The sequence below is a fragment of the Garra rufa genome, chromosome 17 (assembly GCF_049309525.1).
Source record: "Garra rufa chromosome 17, GarRuf1.0, whole genome shotgun sequence".
NCBI classification, from domain to species: Eukaryota; Metazoa; Chordata; class Actinopteri; order Cypriniformes; family Cyprinidae; genus Garra; species Garra rufa.
The window spans coordinates 23778872-23799116 of NC_133377.1; the positions used below are offsets into that span (position 1 = coordinate 23778872).

The 20245-nt window shown below is 35.5% G+C and overlaps 1 protein-coding gene and 1 long non-coding RNA gene across 2 annotated transcripts; both read right to left on the minus strand.

Moving 5' to 3' along the window:
- Window positions 1-6: 6 nt before the first annotated feature.
- Window positions 7-4053, minus strand: bet1 (Bet1 golgi vesicular membrane trafficking protein). The gene is made up of 4 exons (XM_073821616.1): window positions 3914-4053; window positions 3072-3181; window positions 995-1051; window positions 7-905 (listed from the first exon to the last, which is right to left on the minus strand). The coding sequence occupies exons 1-4, from the start codon at window positions 3930-3932 to the stop codon at window positions 750-752; spliced, it is 342 nt and encodes a 113-aa protein (XP_073677717.1). The 5' UTR covers window positions 3933-4053; the 3' UTR covers window positions 7-749.
- A 7924-nt stretch (window positions 4054-11977) lies between these two features.
- LOC141289677 (uncharacterized) lies at window positions 11978-14611 on the minus strand. Its single transcript, XR_012339968.1, has 3 exons — window positions 14531-14611; window positions 12275-12330; window positions 11978-12093 (listed from the first exon to the last, which is right to left on the minus strand). It is a non-coding gene; the product is annotated as an uncharacterized lncRNA (long non-coding RNA).
- Window positions 14612-20245: the final 5634 nt, after the last annotated feature.

Sequence of the window (20245 nt, forward strand, 5' to 3'; positions counted from 1 at the left end):
CTGTAATAATTCTCTCAAAAATGACATTTATTTACAAATTTATTTCTAAAAACTGAAATAAACCATGCATTGTTATCCACAGAGAACAGAAGGGGTTGAACAAGAACTTCAAAATGACTTAAGACGTTTCTGAAGTACACAGACTTCTGGGGTGGTTTTTGATATGGTTATAATACATCTGCATTGCACATAAACTCACATATCTCTGAATGGTTTCAGTCTGAAGATCAGCCCTTTGAACACTATATTCACACAATTTTGTGGCAACTCTTTCCAGGATTTTGTGAAGGAAAATAAAGGCTGATTAGGTCTGTTATTTTGTTTACACCCCAACCAGCTGGGCAGATGCCATAACCTGAATTTCCAACTATATTATTGTGTGAAACTCTCTTAAACGCATTTAATCTGTATCCTAGACAATAGCTCATATTAACAGCGCTGAAGTTCTCCTAAAAGAATAATACTATTAAACAAAGGTCATTAATTTTTGATTAAAGAAGGAAAGATGCATGTTTATCTTTAAACTCTTTTTTTGTGACCAGTATTAGACAATTAGCATCATCCCTGCATTGAAGGGACACTGATTTTGGTGGGTTAGGACAGAGTTTTGTCTCATATTGCACATTGTCGGTTCAATTTCTTGTTCAATGGAAAGAGGAATCCTCAATTACCTTAGAGGATTCTGACCCTCTACCCCAAACGAGCATGGCACATATGAAAGGTCCTGAAGCATCTCATTAGTCCTATGATCACCTCAGTTTGATCACCCAGTACAAGACTATAAAAACAAACAGGGCAAACAGCAGCATGTAGCAGTACACCTTGGTTTGGCTTCCCCTGGAGATGAACTTCAATCTACCGATGGTGGCTCCCAACAGACCTCCAGTTGAGTCGAAGTCTGTGTCCTTGGGGGCAACAAATGTGAGATGTTATAGCTATTCAGATCAGTGTTTTGATGAAGAGAATACATTATGAATAATTTCCCATCGCTTACCATTTCTCCCAACATTTTATTCTGGTACTTGACTTCGTTTCCAATGTCAATTGAAAGCTAAAATAGATGGAAAAGTATAGGTTATGTAGAATTCAACACTTGTTATAACACAGCTGAACAAATCTATTAGCTGAACAAATCTATTGTTTGCATAATTATTACATGTTTAAAAACAGCCCGTGCTAAGTAAAAACTATTTTAAAATTAATACACAGTCCAAAATAGAGTGTTAGAAAAACTAAATAAATAAAGACTAAAGAAACTGAACTAAATAGAAACTAAATAATTAGATTTTTCTTGTTTTTTAAATAAGTCTCTTCTGCTCACCAAGCCTGCATTTAATTGAATCAATGTACAGCAAAAACAGTATAATTTACACATTTTACTATTTAAAATAACTGCTTTCTATTTGAATATTTGATGTAATTTATTAAAATGTAAAATTTTAATGTCTAAATTAAATTTAATTAAAATGTAATTTATTGCTGTGATTTCAAAGCTGAATTTTAAGCATCATTATTCCATTCACATGATCCTTTCATATTAAAAAACATTTCATTATGTTTTCAGGCTCCTTTGATGAATAGAAAGGTCAGAAAAACATAATTTATCTGAAAAATGAAATCTTTTGTAACTTTACAAATGTTTTTTTTAATCATTTTAAATCATCCTTGCTAAATAAAAATACTAATATCTATAATAAATGCTTCTTAATGGTTATGAAAGCTTTATTTCAGATAAATGCTGATCTTGGATCTTTTTATTCATCAAAGAATCCAGGGGAAAAAAAAGTACTTTAAATTAGGGCTGCTTGATTATGGCAAAAAATCATGATCACAATTATTTTGGTCAACATTGTAATAATGATTTTACGATTATTTAACACGATTGGTGGGTGCAAAAATTTATATTAGTGATTAATTTAAAGACGGCAATACAACAGAAAAAAAAGATACAAATGAAAAAAAAGTGCTTTTTAAAAAAAAAAAAGAATACTTTATGCAAGTCAAAAGTAGTCTAACAGCCTACTACAGAAACTGAATGTAATTATTTGAATGTAAAATAAAACAGCATCTTCATGTTATTAAAACTAAAAAAGCCCTTATTCAAGAGCAGTGAGTGATTTTTCTCTTTATATTTTTACATTTTATTAATATTAAGTACAGAGATGACAGATGGAATATTATTTGTTGCCGCTTTAGAAGTCCACACGGATCCAATATACTGTTACACGTTTATTTTCATTCTCAACTGTTTATGATCATTTAAGACATAAATGACAAGGGTTTACATGAATAATCACCAAGCGCCTCATTTTGAAATATTTTTGCACGTATTTGACGTCTGGGCGCGCACCTTGAGCTAAAAGATGACTTTACATGTCCATGTTCTTCTGCGTCTCTGAGCACATACACAAAATAGTTTTTTTTTTTCTTTTGCACTTTTAAAAACACAACATAAAAAAACCTTAATAAATCAAGCACGTCCCGTTTTATGAAAGTGTTTATGAAAGAGAGAAAGCGCACCACTGCGCAATAATCGTTTCATCTCGATTACTGTATTTTCATGATCGTTTAAACCCGAAATCGAAACTGAATTTCGATTAACTGCACAGCCCTACTTTAAAAACTGATAATAATATTAATACTAATACATGTTTCTTAATAAGCAAATCAGCATATTAGAATGATTTATGTAGGGTCATGTGATACTAAAGACTCAGAATGATTCTGAGAATTTAGCTTTGATCACAGGAATAAATAAGGAAAATAGTAAATATATTTCAGAATATTACTGCTTTTGCTGTATTTTGGGTCAAATAAATGCAGGCTTGGTGAGCAGAAGAGACTTCTTTAAAAAAAAATTACAATTTTACTTACCAAAAACCTTTGATTGATAGTGTATGTTTTTTTTTTTTTGCAAAAACAAATAAATAAAATAATAAATATTATGAATAAAAACAAAATAAGAATTAAATATTCTTAAAAAAGAATAAAATTAAAGAAAAAAAACTAAAATAAAAAATTATATAGGTTAATACATATATATAAAATCAAATATGTTCAAGTCCACTTACATGTTTAAGTGCATTTACTTTAGCTTTCAGTCCTTCCTGTAGATGTTCATTCTCTTCCTCATACACACTGTATCCACTTGCGACGTAATTGCCTGGAGGGCCACCCTCACCTAAACATGAAGAAAGTTCAAATTGGCTAGGTAAGACTGGTGGTACTCAGTATTTTAAAATCCAATATCTGAAAACTTAGTAACTGACATGCATGAATTGATTTGACTGTTCATATGTTTGCTAAGATGGGCAGGGCAAATAATTTAACAGACTGGCTGAGAAAAACTTGCGTAAAAACATCTTAAACATCTAAAAATGAGGAAGTATTAATTCAATTGATGATCTTCAAAAGATCACTTTTTTTAAATAATTTATTGTTTGTAAAAGCAATTTATTTTAGTTATTTAATAGTCTAATTTCAGTCAGGGGCTGATTTTAACAGATTTTAAGCTATTTGTTATATGGTTCTTTTCATTTTCAAATCTGTTTAAACAATGTAGGATAATATCATATTTATAATGTTGCTGTTTGTCTGTCTACAACTCAAATACTCAAGATTTCGTCTGAAATAAACATCTGAATATGTCAACCTGACCTATGAAACAGCTGGTCTCATATATAGAAAACTAGACCATTTTGCCTCAAATCACACCGTTTTGGCTCGAGTGTCGTATTGTTATTTATATACACGGTTCTCCTAACCTGGACATTGTGGTTAAGTATGTCGCATAATTTGGTCAGTCAGTGTTTGTTTCATGTCGCAAACTGTGTTTGATATCTATTTGAATTGAGAACTTAGCTTAGCATAAGCTTCGAATATAACAACATAATACAGAGAAACTGTTACTTACTCAAACCTGCACGCCTCATTATCAGCCGGAAACTTTTATATGATATACGAACACTACAGCTTGAATGTAATGTAACAAATTGTTTCCTTATCTTCCTTTTTAAAGCCGCTGTACTTTCGCCTTCGCACTCCACAAGCGCCACGACATCTTACGGAAGCCGCAGAGGATTAAGCCACACGCGAAGACAGTCAAGGGCGTATGGGTAGTGAAGTTTTACAGTTAATGTACTACTGAATACGCTGTTCTGCAAATTAATGCTGTCTAAACCACAAAAACAAACAAACGTGTTTTTAGGTGGTTAAGATATGTATGAGCGGTATAAATTAAGATATTTGCTTAATATTCACCTACCAGAGCAGGAAGTCTTGCCCTGGTAATCCTGGTTCAGTTTGGCAAACCACAAACGCCTCAAGTCTTTTGTTCCTCAGACAGACTTGCACTATTCTCCTTGATTTGTTGTAATGTTCGACACTCTATAGTACTCCAAATATTTTTCCGGGTCTGACAGTTTAGTACAGCCTTATAACATAACAATAATTGATCATTTTCAGCAGCAATAATCAGCAAAATATGCAAGTTTTGTCCAGTTCAGTGCATGGGCGTAAATTTCATTTAACAGTAGGGGGGGGCAATAAATATAAAATTTCTCATGAGCAATTTTTGAAGGGGACGCAAAATAATACAGTCAAATTGTACTTATAAAGATACACAACAATAAAAACAATGCAAAATGCGATTTTTTTTTTTAAATTTTTTTTTAGAGGGGGGACATGTCCCCTCCGTACCCCCCTGGGATTTACGCCCATGGTTCAGTGGCATTGTTTATGTTCAGTGCCACCAACATGGCCAACTGATGAAGCGTCGTGAAAACACTCTATACACTGGGTCGTCAACTGGCGGGCTTCGGTCCGAATCCAGACTGTGAGATGCGTCCAGGCGGACCCTAAAGGCTTTTGACATAATGAAATAAAAAATACCAAACGCTAATTTCTAATAAATAAAATTTATATCAAGCACATCAGGATCAGCGTTTGGGTGCAGTCTTCCATGCAGTGATGAGAGCATAGATCGGCACATTGGCATTGCACACAGACAGATGTAGCTTTCGGTGAGTGTAAAACTATGGCATTACATTGGGGTTACGTCGCAAAATTACAAAGATATTTTTTTTTTTATACTGTATTTTTATAAGTATTTATGTTTTAAACCATGAAGGTGAGCCAATGGATATCACACAAGCAATGCTTGAATATGTAAAAGTGCAGCTCTTTCAGCATCTGACACTGCATTAAGGGCACACATTCTCAGAGACAATGAGAGACAAATCTACTTCATATGCTGATATTAATTTACTCCCCTAATATTTCTCTTGCGGCCGAACATAGTGAGGAAAAAATGAAAATGTTGTTTTTGAAAGTTGGTGCTTGAAATAAAGCTCTTAATTTTCATTGATGACTGCAGTGGTTCACTTTCAGAACAAAAATTTACAGATAATGTACTTATCCCCTTGTCATCCAAGATGTTCATGTCTTTCTTTCTTCAGTCGTAAAGAAATGGTGTTTTTGAGGCAAACATTTCAGGATTTCTTTCCATATAATGGACTTCTATGGTGCCCCCGAGTTTAAATTTCTAAAATGCAGTTTAAATGCAGCTTCAAAGGGCTCTAAATGATCCCAGCCGAGGAAGAAGAGTCTTATCTAGCAAAACGATGGGTTATTTTCTAAAAACATTTACAACTTATATACTTTTTAGTGAACTGCTAGTCTTGCCGAGCTAGACAAGACGAGCATTTGAGGTTAAAATGTATGAGTATATAAGTTATCTTTTGTTTTGTGAAACCTGCATTTAAATTTTAAATCAAGCTTTTTACTGTCATTTAAATTATTTATTTATTTATTCATTTATTTTTTGTTCAGGTCTTAAAAAAATATACAATTTAAGCTTAAATATCCTGCAGATACCCTGTTCTCACAAAAAAACATAAATAGTTTATATATATATATATAATATTCAGACCCCCTTAAATGTTTCACTCTTTGTTATATTGCAGCCATTTGCTGAAATCATTTAAGTTAATTTTTTTCCCTCATTAATGTACACACAGCACCCCATATTGACAGAAAAACACAGAATTGTTGACATTTTTGCAGATTTATTAAAAAGAAAAACTGAAATATCACATGGTCCAAAGTATTCAGACCCTTTGCTCAGTATTTAGTAGCACCCTTTTGATCTAGTACAGGTCCTTTTCAAAAATTAGCATATTGTGATAAAGTTCATTATTTTCTGTAATGTACTGATGAACATTAGACTTTCATATATTTTAGATTCATTACACACAACTGAAGTAGTTCAAGCCTTTTATTGTTTTAATATAGATGATTTTGGCATACAGCTCATGAAAACCCAAAATTCCTATCTCAAAAAATTAGCATATTTCATCCGACCAATAAAAGAAAAGTGTTTTTAATACAAAAAAAGTCAACCTTCAAATAATTATGTTCAGTTATGCACTCAATACTTGGTCGGGAATCCTTTTGCAGAAATGACTGCTTCAATGCGGCGTGGCATGGAGGCAATCAGCCTGTGGCACTGCTGAGGTGTTATGGAGGCCCAGGATGCTTCGATAGCGGCCTTAAGCTCATCCAGAGTGTTGGGTCTTGCGTCTCTCAACTTTCTCTTCACAATATCCCACAGATTCTCTATGGGGTTCAGGTCAGGAGAGTTGACAGGCCTATTGAGCACAGTAATACCATGGTCAGTAAACCATTTACCAGTGGTTTTGGCACTGTGAGCAGGTGCCAGGTCGTGCTGAAAAATGAACTCTTCATCTCCATAAAGCTTTTCAGCAGATGGAAGCATGAAGTGCTCCAAAATCTCCTGATAGCTAGCTGCATTGACCCTGCCCTTGATAAAACACAGTGGTCCAACACCAGTAGCTGACATGGCACCCCAGACCATCACTGACTGTGGGTACTTGACACTGGACTTCAGGCATTTTGGCATTTCCCTCTCCCCAGTCTTCCTCCAGACTCTGGCACCTTGATTTCCGAATGACATGCAAAATTTGCTTTCATCCGAAAAAAGTACTTTGGACCACTGAGCAACAGTCCAGTGCTGCTTCTCTGTAGCCCAGGTCAGGCGCTTCTGCCGCTGTTTCTGGTTCAAAAGTGGCTTGACCTGGCGCCTGTACACGGTGGCTCTGGATGTTTCTAGTCCAGACTCAGTCCACTGCTTCCGCAGGTCCCCCAAGGTCTGGAATCGGTCCTTCTCCACAATCTTCCTCAGGGTCCGGTCACCTCTTCTCCTTGTGCAGCGTTTTCTGCCACACTTTTTCCTTCCCACAGAGGTGCCTTGATACAGCACTCTGGGAACAGCCTATTCGTTCAGAAATGTATTTCTGTGTCTTACCCTCTTGCTCAATGATGGCCTTCTGGACAGCAGTCAGGTCGGCAGTCTTACCCATGATTGCGGTTTTGAGTAATGAACCAGGCTGGGAGTTTTTAAAAGCCTCAGGAATCTTTTGCAGGTGTTTAGAGTTAATTAGTTGATTCAGATGATTAGGTTAATAGCTCGTTTAGAGAACCTTTTCATGATATGCTAATTTTTTGAGATAGGAATTTTGGGTTTTCATGAGCTGTATGCCAAAATCATCAATATTAAAACAATAAAAGGCTTGAACTTCTTCAGTTGTGTGTAATGAATCTAAAATATATGAAAGTCTAATGTTTATCAGTACATTACAGAAAATAATGAACTTTATCACAATATGCAAATTTTCTGAAAAGGACCTGTACAGCCATGAGTCTTTTTGGGAAAGATGCAACAAGTTTTTCACACCTGGATTTGGGGATCCTCTGCCATTCCTTCTTGCAGATTCTCTCCAGTTCTGTTAGGTTGGATGGTAAACTTTGGTAGACAACCATTTATAGGTCTCTCCAGAGATGCTCAATTGGGTTTAAGTCAGGGCTCTGGCTGGGCCATTCAAGAACAGTCACAGAGTTGTTGTGAAGCCACTCCTTCGTTCTTTTAGCTGTGCTTAGGGTCATGGTCTTGTTGGAAGGTAAACCTTCGGCCCAGTCTGAGGTTCTGAGCACTCTGGAGAAGGTTTTCATCTAGGATATCCCTGTACTTGGCCGCATTCATCTTTCCCTCGATTGAAACCAGTCGTCCTGTCCCTGCAGCTGAAAAACACCCCCACAGCATGATGCTGCCACCACCACGCTTCACTGTTGGGACTGTATTGGACAGGTGATGAGCAGTGCCTGGTTTTCTCCACACATACCGTTTAGAATTAAGGCCAAAAAGTTCTATCTTGCTCTCATCAGACTCATCTTATTTCTCACCATCTTGGAGCTCTTCAGGCAGTTCCTTTGACCTCATGATTCTCATTTGCTCTGACATGCACTGTGAGCTGTAAGGTCTTATATAGACAGGTGTGTGGCTTTTTAATCAAGTCCAATCAGTATAATCAAACACAGCTTGACTCAAATGAAGCTGTAGAACCATCTCAAGGATGAGCAGAAGAAATGGACAGCACCTGAGTTTAATATATGAGTGTCACAGCAAAGGGTCTGAATACTTAGGACCATGTGATATTTCAGTTTTTCTTTTTTAATAAATCTGCAAAAATGTCAACAATTCTGTGTTTTTCTGTCAGTATGGGGTGCTGTGTGTACATTAATGAGGAAAAAAATGAACTTAAATGATTTCAGCAAATGGCTGCAATATAACAAAGAGTGAAACATTTAAGGGGGTCTGAATACTTTCCGTACCTACTGTATGTTTTGTTTCAGAATGAGTCTTTCTAAGCAACACAAATGTTAAAATAAAATGTCTTGCTGCCTAATTTTACTAAATAACTTTTACTAAATTACTGACTACTTATCCAAATTGATTGTCTACTGTAAATTGTCTTTTAGCAATGGGAGGCCATTTTGTGATGCAATATAAATGAGTATTTTCCACCCACAGAAGTGCCATTATAAGGTGTGGCTTGTCCTGAACCCACAGCGCATCAGTGTACTGAATGTGTGTCTGGGGTTTTTCATGTACACATTATCCTGGGATTTCACCGAGCACTCAACAAAAAAAAAAAAAAAAGAAAGAACCTCTCAAAGAGCAATTTCCATGTTCCTGATTATGAAGTAATCCATGTCTATCTGAGACAGGTTTCTCAGGGTTCAAAGTTCATATATTGCTTTGGTCCAAGTCTGGTCCATTGTCAAAAGCAATAGAGTTTTGATCCTGACTTGTGATCTTTAATACAAATAAAAAATATTTTGCTTATATTGTTTGAAATGGGAAAGTTTTGTCAGTAAATGTCATGTACTGTAGGACAGATTAAATACAAACTAGCTGGCCTACATGTCAGTGGATTCAAATGTGTACAATGTCTTCTTGTACTCTGAAATCCCAAATCCCTTTCCTTTCATTTTCTTTAAATTATTTCCTATAACAATCGTTCTAGTCATTTAGAGATGATTTCAAAAATATGTGACTTAGAAAATCTCATAATGCTGATGTCGCTCTCGTCGTCTCTGTGGAATGTGTGACAGACAGCTACAAAAGCTGAAAACGAGCAGCGAGTTTGGGATCCTGACAATCATCCCGACATTTCCAGATATATCATCTCAGCTATGAGTCACAGCTAAACAGAGTCTCATTAGCATTCACCATCACAGTCTCTAATCCATTATTTCGCAATGCTTAAGTCGGGTAAACATTCACAGAACAATGTACGTCTTTTCTTTGGCCATTGGTATTATACAGCTAAGACACTATTATGTGAGGATTATCCTTTTATCCATAGGACATATTGCTTGTCTTACAGATGAAAAAAGCGACAGTTGTGGAATTGTAAACTATTTTGTACTCAACATATTATTAGTAAACCTAGCAAACTACACAAATAAAACTTATCTGATGTTTCTACATGAAATAAAAAAATCCCTCTGTTTACTTTTAGAACATGTTTTTCTTGTCATATCTGTTGCAGAATAAACTGAGAAAACTCTCAGTATACACCAGACCAGATTTTCTGCTCTCACTGTGACATAAACACAGATATAAGATGCTAAAACAAAACAAAAAAAAAGAAAAGAAAAATAACCTTGGTCAAATGCACATTTTACTTAAAAAATAAACGATTTTTGATGTTGGTTAAAAACATTGTGATGCTCATAACTCATTGTCAGCCTTGAGCAAGTATACAAGAGTTGTAATTAAATTTGCAATTGCTTATGCTGATGGCAGCAGTGCAGCAAAAAGGTTTTTCTCCTTGGATGTTGTTTGATGGAATTTCATTAATGTGTTCTAGAGTAAGACTACAAAATGACTCCATATGTGAGTGTCAGGATGCCTAAACACATAACTCTGATTAAACACGTTTATTTTCATTACTAACACTAAAACAACGTGATTCCAACGTGTGTTTTGTATTTAGCTGCAGATTAATGTTATTGCACTTTTTACACAGCTACTTATCAAAATAAATATGTGGCGATCTGAGTTCTATCTGAAGTCTCTACTAAAAAATAAGTTCACTAGAAAGTGCCAAACAATTTACCTACCAGCAAGACAAACAACAATATTAAAATGTGTACATTTTAACAATATATTCCCAGAGCCATATTGAAGTTCCAATATCTCTGGAACCAAATCTCATAAGCACTGTAAAAAATTTTAGACCCCCCCAAACTCAAAATTTTTTAGTGACTGATCACATCTAAACTTTTCAATTGGCCCAATTGGATATTCTGCTAATTGAATTTTATCAATTGTGGCAACAGTCTGTTAACATTGGCTCAATGAGAAATAATATATTGAGCCAATTGAAAAACAAATAAGTCTACCAAACAATGTTGTTGGCCCAATTAAATATTTTAAATTGTGGTCGCATACATTTTTTGTTTTACCTAATTCAGATATGTATATCGGTAAATGTATATTGCTAAAGCAACCTTACCGAATTGTTTATTCCCTGTTGTACCAAAAGAAAAGGAAAAAAAATATTAAATGATGATACATTGTCACATTTTAATCATTTTTTAATGAAATCTTCAACATAATATGAAAATTCTTTAAAATTATAAATACACAGTAAACTTTCTTCAGTATAAAATGTAATCATTTATCTGAGATTACTTCAACCAATGTTCAGTGTATTGCCACTGAATATTACCATTCTCACAAAAGATATTCTGAGCTCATGAAATTGCATTTTACCTACTTAAACATTAAATGTAAAATACATTCATATATTAAAAATGTCAAAAACACCATCAAATTTAAGTAATGGGGAGATTACTTCAACCAGTGTTTACAGTAAAATTCTGTCATTAATTACCCTCATGTCGTTCCATATAAACGTAAAAAATAGAGTAAACTCTTTTTATTTCTAATTTCTATATCAAAATTTATATTCTATATCTTAATTTGTTTTCTGAAGATAAACAAAGGTTTTTATGCGTTTGGATTGAAATGAGCGTCAGTTATTAATGACAGAATTTACATTTTTGGGTTAACTATCCCTTTAAGTCCTAGCAGTACTCACGATGAGTGCATACAATAATCCAAAGAGTACAATAAATGCATTTCCTAAGTTGTCGAGCTCCACCTCTTATTCCAGGAGACATTCAATCAATCGGTCGCATTTAGTTATTCAGGGCTTTTAACAATACGGGTTGTGTCAAAGCAACTTTACAGTATTAAATAAGACAATAGTGTCAATAGTGCCAAAGTTCGTTGTTGCAGCAAACTCAGATTTGCAAAGGTCTCATCTGGTTCCCATGGTCTTGTGCCAACGGCCGTCTAGGTGAGGAGTTCTTTACTGATGATCCGTCTCTGGGGCCGATCTAGTTGATTTGGTCTCTGCTGACATTCAGGGCTGTAGAGGTTGTCTCTAGGTGTTGATCCACCATCTGGGCTGGGTACAGACTGGATCTGGCGGCTACTGTGACCTCGGAATAAATAAGAACAAAACAGACTAATATTAATGTAGAGGCCATTGTTCTTACAATGCAACAAGCACATCAGGTGTTATGGGAAGTGTTCCCAGTTCCAGTTGACCTAACATTCAGCACATTTGACATGGCCGTTGAGGTGCAAGTGCCACTGCTTACCATTTCAAGAAGTTCCAATTTCATTGCAGTTGTGTGGTACTTCAATGGCTTGGTATTCTGCAAAAACAAAGTATAAAATAGCAATGTCAATACTAAGTCTACATTAGAATTAGCAGTCTACATCCAAGCCATGTTTCATGGCAGCTCTAAAGAAAGCAACTCCTCACAAATTACATCTAAGAACTAATAGTATTTGGCATTAATATGAAACAAAGATTCACTAAAGATAAATACTCACTGTGAAATTCGTAATGGTTCCTTTTCTATACCAAACAGTGCCTCTCGAGCTCAGACCTGGCAATGGTGGAAAAAAAAAAAAGTTATAGCAGAAACATATTCCTTGTGTCTCATAAATTGTACATAATCATTATACAGTGAGATAAAAAATTATTTAGCTTAATAAATAGTAACTTTGGGTAACTGTGAGATAGGGGTGTGTAGTATTGATAAAAAATATATCTTAGTATTTTCTGGGATATTATCAAAAATGATCATTAGACGATGTCTTGCTGAGTGTGTTATTATGCTGGTATGTATCTTATGGACTTCTGTAGCATCTGAAGTGACAATGAGATGTTTTTACACGTGATTAATTCAGCTCAAAGAGACATGAATGCATTTAACCTGCAGTTACACATGCAAAATAAAATTTTGATATTTTAAACATAAAATGTTGAATACTGATTATGTTAAACGTGAAATTAAAACCGCCAGTAGGTGTCAGTAAGTCCATGTTTATAAGTGAGTCATTGTGATTGAACCGAATCATTTAAACGGTTGATTGATTCATTCAAGAATCAAACACCGTCATTTGCACAGGCATAGGGCTGTTCGATTCCGAAAATTTTGGAATCGATTCCGATTCCGATTCCTGGTTCTGGAATCGATTGGATTCGATTCCAGAATCGATTCCTCACTGTTGTTTCGATTCTTTTTTCGATTCTTGTTTTTTAGATTGGAGGAAGCTAATTTCGCAATAAATGCAGGATGTAAAGGTCGTATAAAGTTACCTTCTCATAATATGAAGCTTCATTTGTTAAAAAAAAAAAAAAGATATATATATATACTATTTTTCTGTAGCTCTGACTGTTTTCAAATTGTAATTCATTGCCCAGGAAATTAGTCATAACCCACAGCTCAGCAGTGGACATGCATTTATTGCATGAATAAAACAAGACGTGACGTGTATAAAATGACAAAATTAGCAAACTATACACTGAAACAAAATAAACAGAACTTTAACAACAACACTGATATAAGAGCTATAATTTCGCAATAAATGCAGGATGATATAAGAGCTCGAGGCGTAGCTGTCAATCAGATGCGCTCTCGGCCACTGACGTGCTCTCTGCATTTTCTTTCAGAGTTATCATTGGCTGATAGAAAGATTAAAAATAGCATTTATTTAAGATGTAAATAAGATCAAGACACGTCGTGATCTATTCTGTCGTGCAGCGCTCAAAATTGTGGACATCATGAGCCAGTTCTCCTGTAAAATAACATCTGAATCGTTTTTTGAACTGGTTCATTTATATGATCTATCCGAACGAATCTTTTCGTGGAAATGTATCAGACTACAATAACTATTAGCGAGCAAGAGGCAAATTAATGGGTGCTTCTCAAACTGAAGGCTGCATCCTTAAACTCAGACGAGTTTAGTAATGAGTCGATTTTATTACGTTTATTTTCGTTAATCGACGTTTGATGACTTGCAGCCGAAATATGCAGCCTTCATGAAATGCAGCCCTCCGTTTAAGAGGTAAGTTTTGTTGAACTGAAAACGGCTCTGAGTGAGGAGTCGATTCCCCTTGAGAGGATCGATTCCAAACGTTGGAATCGACTCTCGATTCCCAATGCCTCGGAATCGAGGAATCGATTCTTTTTGGAATCGATTCCCAGCCCGCACAGACACGCAAACCAGTGCCCTGGCTGTGTTTGGAAAGATTTTTGTTGGCGAAATAAAGTAAAAACAGGCATTATTGTGTCTAAAATGCAAGTCCTTTAATATTAACTTCTTGTTTATTGAACTGTTGTATAAAACCAATATCAAATTTGCAATCATGCGGCTTTTTGGTGGAAAACGTGGCACTCTTCGCGTGATACTGATTTTGAAATTACTTAAATATATTTTCTCCCCCTCCCCATATCATATGTGCTCAATCTAACTTACATGCATTTTAATAGACTAATCATGCATTGACAAATGCACTGTAAACGCACTTCCTCACTAACGTTAGTCTAACTTAATCTTCATCACACATAACGTTAATGTATTCGTGTAGTGCACTCTGTCAGGCGTGTTTTTTGGTTTTTGCGATATACAGGATAATGTGAAAGCCCACATTGATAAAACAAAATGATCAAAGACAATAACGTTATGTCGCACACCCCTAACCTTACCCAAGAGGTAAATGCATGAATTCACACTTATTCAGCAAAATACAATGTAATGTACGTGACTCATGACTTAATAAATACAAAGCTCAGTACTCACCATAACTTTAAGGATAGAAAATCCGTCTGTAAATGATGTTCTGTCGCCCTCAGCATCGTCTCAGCTTTCTCGTTCTCCCGCTCACAGGAATTTGAATTCACTCCACCAACGGTTTCTCTCATGCGCATGCGTATTGGCCTTTTCTGCTGCAAAACTTGTTCGGCTAAAACAGATTTTTCACTTCTGCTTGGTAGATTGGCTGAGCACATTTTAATATGTTTGGCGAATATATATTTTTAATTTTAACTTCAGACCTTCAGCTAAAATTACTTCAATGCATTATTTTGTTTGGGGATAATTATTGGGAAGCAATTAATTGAGTCAATATTTATTTGTCAGTTTCCACAATTTTTCAAAAACGAAATTTTTTACAGTGAGGCATTAAAAATAAAGATGCCTTGCTAACACCCAATATCTGAAAAGGCATTAAAGTATCTTTAATACTTCTTGAGTTACAGGCATGCAAACTTTAGAGTCACCATTGGTACATAATGCAACAAAGATTGCTAAAGTCAACAGATTTTACTAATAGTTCTGTGCAAAAATAAGATAATGATGCTGCCATCTTTCTGAAGTCATTTTTAACCCCCTGTAACTTGACTTTAAATCTGAGGTGAAATTGCCCTCTACAAAAAAGTGGATTACTCAGTAAAAAATGTTGTGTTCAGAAGATGAACAAAGGTCTTACGGGTTTGGAACGACATGAGGGTGAGAATTAATCACAGAATTTTCATTTTTGGGTGAACTATCCCTTGAAGTCAACCAATAACTGAAATGCTAGATGGTTCCAGTTGTGTTTGTCTTAAACAAGAAAGAGCAAACCCCCTGTATAATAGCTGTGTGCTAAATCAGGAACTGCATCCACAAAGGTCAAACCAAATGTTGCTGAATGGGACAGCCTAGCCTATAGATGACTGCTCTTGTGGTCTAACAACTGTGACAGTTGCCGTTGATAAGTGCCAGTAACATTTGAACATCTGAAAACAGAACAGGGTAGGCAACCTGTCTAAATATGTTCACCGTGGTCCATTAACGTACACGATGATAAGTATAAAATATATTTAAAATTGTATGATTTTAAAATGTTTATTTCTAAACTTGAGACCTAACAGCATTTTCTCTCAAAAAATCCTGTCGTCAGCTGCGCGCAATGAGATTATCAGAAAATATTACATCCAATCAGAATTAAGTGCTTTAGAGAACCATGTTATAAATTCTTTAATTCAACAAAATCATAATATATCACATTCTGATCAACTGCATACCATATGATGTGAGTTTCTGTTTATTTAAAGGAGTCATATCATGAAAATCTGACTTTTAAGTCCTATAATCAGGTCTCTAGTGCATCTACCAACCCAGAAAACATGAAAAGGACAACCCACTAACTTTGTTTCGATAAGTAATTTTTTCTCCCAGCCATTTACCTTTACAGACATAACTGACTGAGAGGCATGCATGAAAACAGCATGTTTCTGCTTTCACTTAAAATAGCATTTTAAAAACGATATAAATTATATGTAGGGTATTTTAAACTGAAACGTCACAAACACATTCTGAGGACATCTGAGACTTGTATTACATATTGTAAAAAGGGGCATAATAGTTCTGCTATAAATAGTGCCTGAGAGCATCGTAAAATGCAGACATTGATATTTTAACAAGATAATCAAGTCTCTTTGCTTTTGTGTCTGGTTTGATTTACTCATTTAAGAGCATTATAGCAAAAGATCTATTGATTATCTCTGTGCACTTCCAACCTCTCTACTAATCTGCACAGATGAACTAGTTCAGATGTGTGGTTTAAAGCCACATTTAAGCACATGCAGGGCCTCTGAAGCTGTCAGATAAGAGCGCAGTATTAATCTCCACACTAATGGGCCATGGCTGATTGGATGGTCACATTCACAGTCCACTTGCCTGATGTGACAGTAAGGCTGCTGTTCAGAATTAATAATACTATAGGAGACAATATAGGTTATTTAATAATTTGACTGAAAGGTCAGTTTTCTTGCACTCTTCAGCTTAACTAAGGGATAAAATTCCCATATTAAAGGAGTAGTTCACTTTCAGGACAAAAGTTTACAGATAATGTACTCACCCCCTTGTCATCCAAGATGTTCAAGTCTTTCTTTCTTCAGTCATAAGGAAATTATGTTTTTTGATTAAAACATTTCAGGATTTCTCTCCATATAATGGACTTCTATGGTGCCCCTGAGTTTGAACTTCCAAAATGCAGCTTCAAAGGGCTCTAAACGTCACAGCCGAGGAAAGAAGGGACATATCTAGCAAAATGATTGGTTATTTACTAAAAAAAATTACAATTTATATACTTTTTAACCTCAAATGGTCGTCTTGTCTAGCTTGTCTAGGTCTGTGTACTCTGTTTAGAGATTAAAAAGTATATAAATTGTGAATGTTGTTTAGAAAATAACCGATCGTGTCGCTAAATAAGACTAGAGGTCGACCGATATTGTATTTTACTGATACCGATAGCTAGGCTGGACCATGCTGGCCGATACAGATTAATCGACCGATTTAAAATGACTACTGAATGGAAAATAAATAGCACTCTACCATTTCAATTAAAAAAAGCCTACTAAATCATATTTTGTAAATTAATAGAAATATGAATACTAATTATATATTGATCATTACAGATAGTTCATTATTGTTAACACACTCTAACAAGGAACAATACTTCTATTCTACAGCTTTTATAAATCTTAATGTTACAAAAATGTCCCCTAAGGGGACAGTAAAGTATATTATATCGTACAAATGTAACATATTGTAACATAGTTACATATCATATTGTAAAGTGTTTCTATTACATCAACAGTCAAGCTAAAAATGGCTATCTTTAAATATCTAAACAAAGGCCACAGTATTAAAATTACATACAATGGCTACCATCAACTGTTTCGTTACTCACATTCTTCAAAATATCTTCTTTTATGTTCAACAGAAGAAAGAAACTCATACAGGTTTGGACCTTCCCCTTAAATTAAAAGAAATATAAAAATCACAAAAAATGAGGAACAACTTTAACTGAATTAATATTAATTTGTACATTTTAGTTTGATGATCCATTAATGGGGACCTAGAACTGAGTCAATTATTGATACTTCACTGACATACAGTCGTGGCCAAAAGTTTTGAGAATGACACAAATATTAGTTTTCACAAAGTTTGCTGCTAAACTGCTTTTAGATCTTTGTTTCAGTTGTTTCTGTGATGTACTGAAATATAATTACAAGCACTTCATACGTTTCAAAGGCTTTTATCGACAATTACATGACATTTATGCAAAGAGTCAGTATTTGCAGTGTTGGCCCTTCTTTTTCAGGACCTCTGCAATTCGACTGGGCATGCTCTCAATCAACTTCTGGGCCAAATCCTGACTGATAGCAACCCATTCTTTCATAATCATTTCTTGGAGTTTGTCAGAATTAGTGGGTTTTTGTTTGTCCACCCGCCTCTTGAGGATTGACCACAAGTTCTCAATGGGATTAAGATCTGGGGAGTTTCCAGGCCATGGACCCAAAATTTCAACGTTTTGGTCCCCGAGCCACTTAGTTATCACTTTTACCTTATGGCACGGTGCTCCATCGTGCTGGAAAATGCATTGTTCTTCACCAAACTGTTGTTGGATTGTTGGAAGAAGTTGCTGTTGGAGGGTGTTTTGGTACCATTCTTTATTCAAGGCTGTGTTTTTGAGCAAAATTGTGAGTGAGCCCACTCCCTTGGATGAGAAGCAACCCCACACATGAATGGTCTCAGGATGCTTTACTGTTGGCATGACACAGGACTGATGGTAGCGCTCACCTTTTCTTCTCCCTACAAGCCTTTTTCCAGATGCCCCAAACAATCGGAAAGAGGCTTCATCGGAGAATATGACTTTGCCCCAGTCCTCAGCAGTCCATTCACCATACCTTTTGCAGAAGATCAATCTGTCCCTGATGTTCTTTTTGGAGAGAAGTGGCTTCTTTGACACCAGGCCATCTTCCAAAAGTCTTGGCCTCACTGTGCGTGCAGATGTGCTCACACCTGCCTGCTGCCATTCCTGAGCAAGCTCTGCACTGGTGGCACTCCGATCCCGCAGCTGAATCCTCTTTAGGAGACGATCCTGGAGCTTGCTGGACTTTCTTGGACGCCCTGAAACCTTCTTAACAAGAATTGAACCTCTTTCCTTGAAGTTCTTGATGATCCTATAAATTGTTGATTTAGGTGTAATCTTAGTAGCCACAATATTCTTGCCTGTGAAGCCATTTTTATGCAACGCAATGATGGCTGCACGCGTTTCTTTGCAGGTCACCATGGTTAACAATGGAAGAACAATGACTTCAAGCATCACCCTCCTTTTAACATGTCAAGTCTGCCATTCTAACCCAATCAGCCTGACATAATGATCTCCAGCCTTGTGCTCGTCAACATTCTCACCTGAGTTAACAAGACGATTACTGAAATGATCTCAGCAGGTCGTTTAACGACAGCAATGAAATGCAGTGGAAAGTTTTTTTCGGGATTAAGTTAATTTTCATGGCAAAGAAGGACTATGCAATTCATCTGATCACTCTTCATAACATTCTGGAGTATATGCAAATTGCTATTATAAAAACTTAAGCAGCAACTTTTCCAATTTCCAACATTTATGTAATTCTCAAAACTTTTGGCCACGACTGTAGAAAAGGACTTTAAACAAATCTGAGGTCCAGTTAGGGTTAATTCTGTATATTGCTTCGAAAGCAAAAATGAGTGTGTTTGAAATGTATAGCTTGAAGGTCACCTGGAACAGCAAACTAATTACTTGCTTCACTGATGGCCAGAAATTTCAATTAACATTCAGTTCCACTGAATTCATTTAGACTAATCTCTTATTGTGTCATAGTAAATACTGACCAAAGCAGATATTACTAATGGCATTCTGCATAATGCATAGATAAGCACATGTGACATTTTTATACAGTATTTATCTTCTCTTTATTAGTAATAGTGAAATTCTGAGGTTTTGCACAGCATTTTTGTTATTAGGGATGTCTACAGTACATCTTCATATAATTATTTTCTCCCAGGAAATCATTCAACCTCAGAGAGCTCAGCGATGGGATAGGAACACATCAGAAAAAGAGAAACGCCAGAGGAGGAAAGTGCCCTGTCATTCTGTTTTCGGGTAATAGGATGTGATTCCAATTTGACATCACTTTGAACTGCAGATAAGGAAAGAAATGTCTGTAATATTCACATCTACAGCTATTTAATTACAAATGAATCTGGGCCATGGGATCTTCAGGGCTCTTGGCTCTATTATAAGCCTTTATCATTTCCACACTTTATAATAATAAAGCAGTGCACTCATTTTTATCTTCTTACAAGGGAGGAAGGACTCTTTTCACATTTACAATATAAAAAGCTTTCAAAAAGTCATTTTCATCCCAAGTTGGGATCAAACAATATTCTTAATGTGGTTTCTTTATACTACTTATCACAAAGCCATCCTCTCTTTGTCATATTTTACTGTTATATTATATAAATATCAACCATATCAACAATGTTTTATTAAAGCTAAATTACTTTTCTTATACTCAACCCTGATATCACCCTATATGAATAATATAACTTACACTACCATAAAAAAGGCACTTTAACTCAAGGCAGTAACAATATTTTATTTGTGACCTTTTGTTTACCTATACTTTTTAATAGTTAACTTTT

What these genes read in the sequence shown, in the direction of transcription:
- bet1 (XM_073821616.1), bottom strand. An exon ending in AAGTAAATGCACTTAAACAT is followed by an intron (nt 1,052 to 3,071) that starts GTAAGTGGACTT and finishes CATCTATTTTAG; the next exon opens with CTTTCAATTGACATTGGAAA. An exon ending in ATAAAATGTTGGGAGAAATG is followed by an intron (nt 906 to 994) that starts GTAAGCGATGGG and finishes GTTGCCCCCAAG; the next exon opens with GACACAGACTTCGACTCAAC.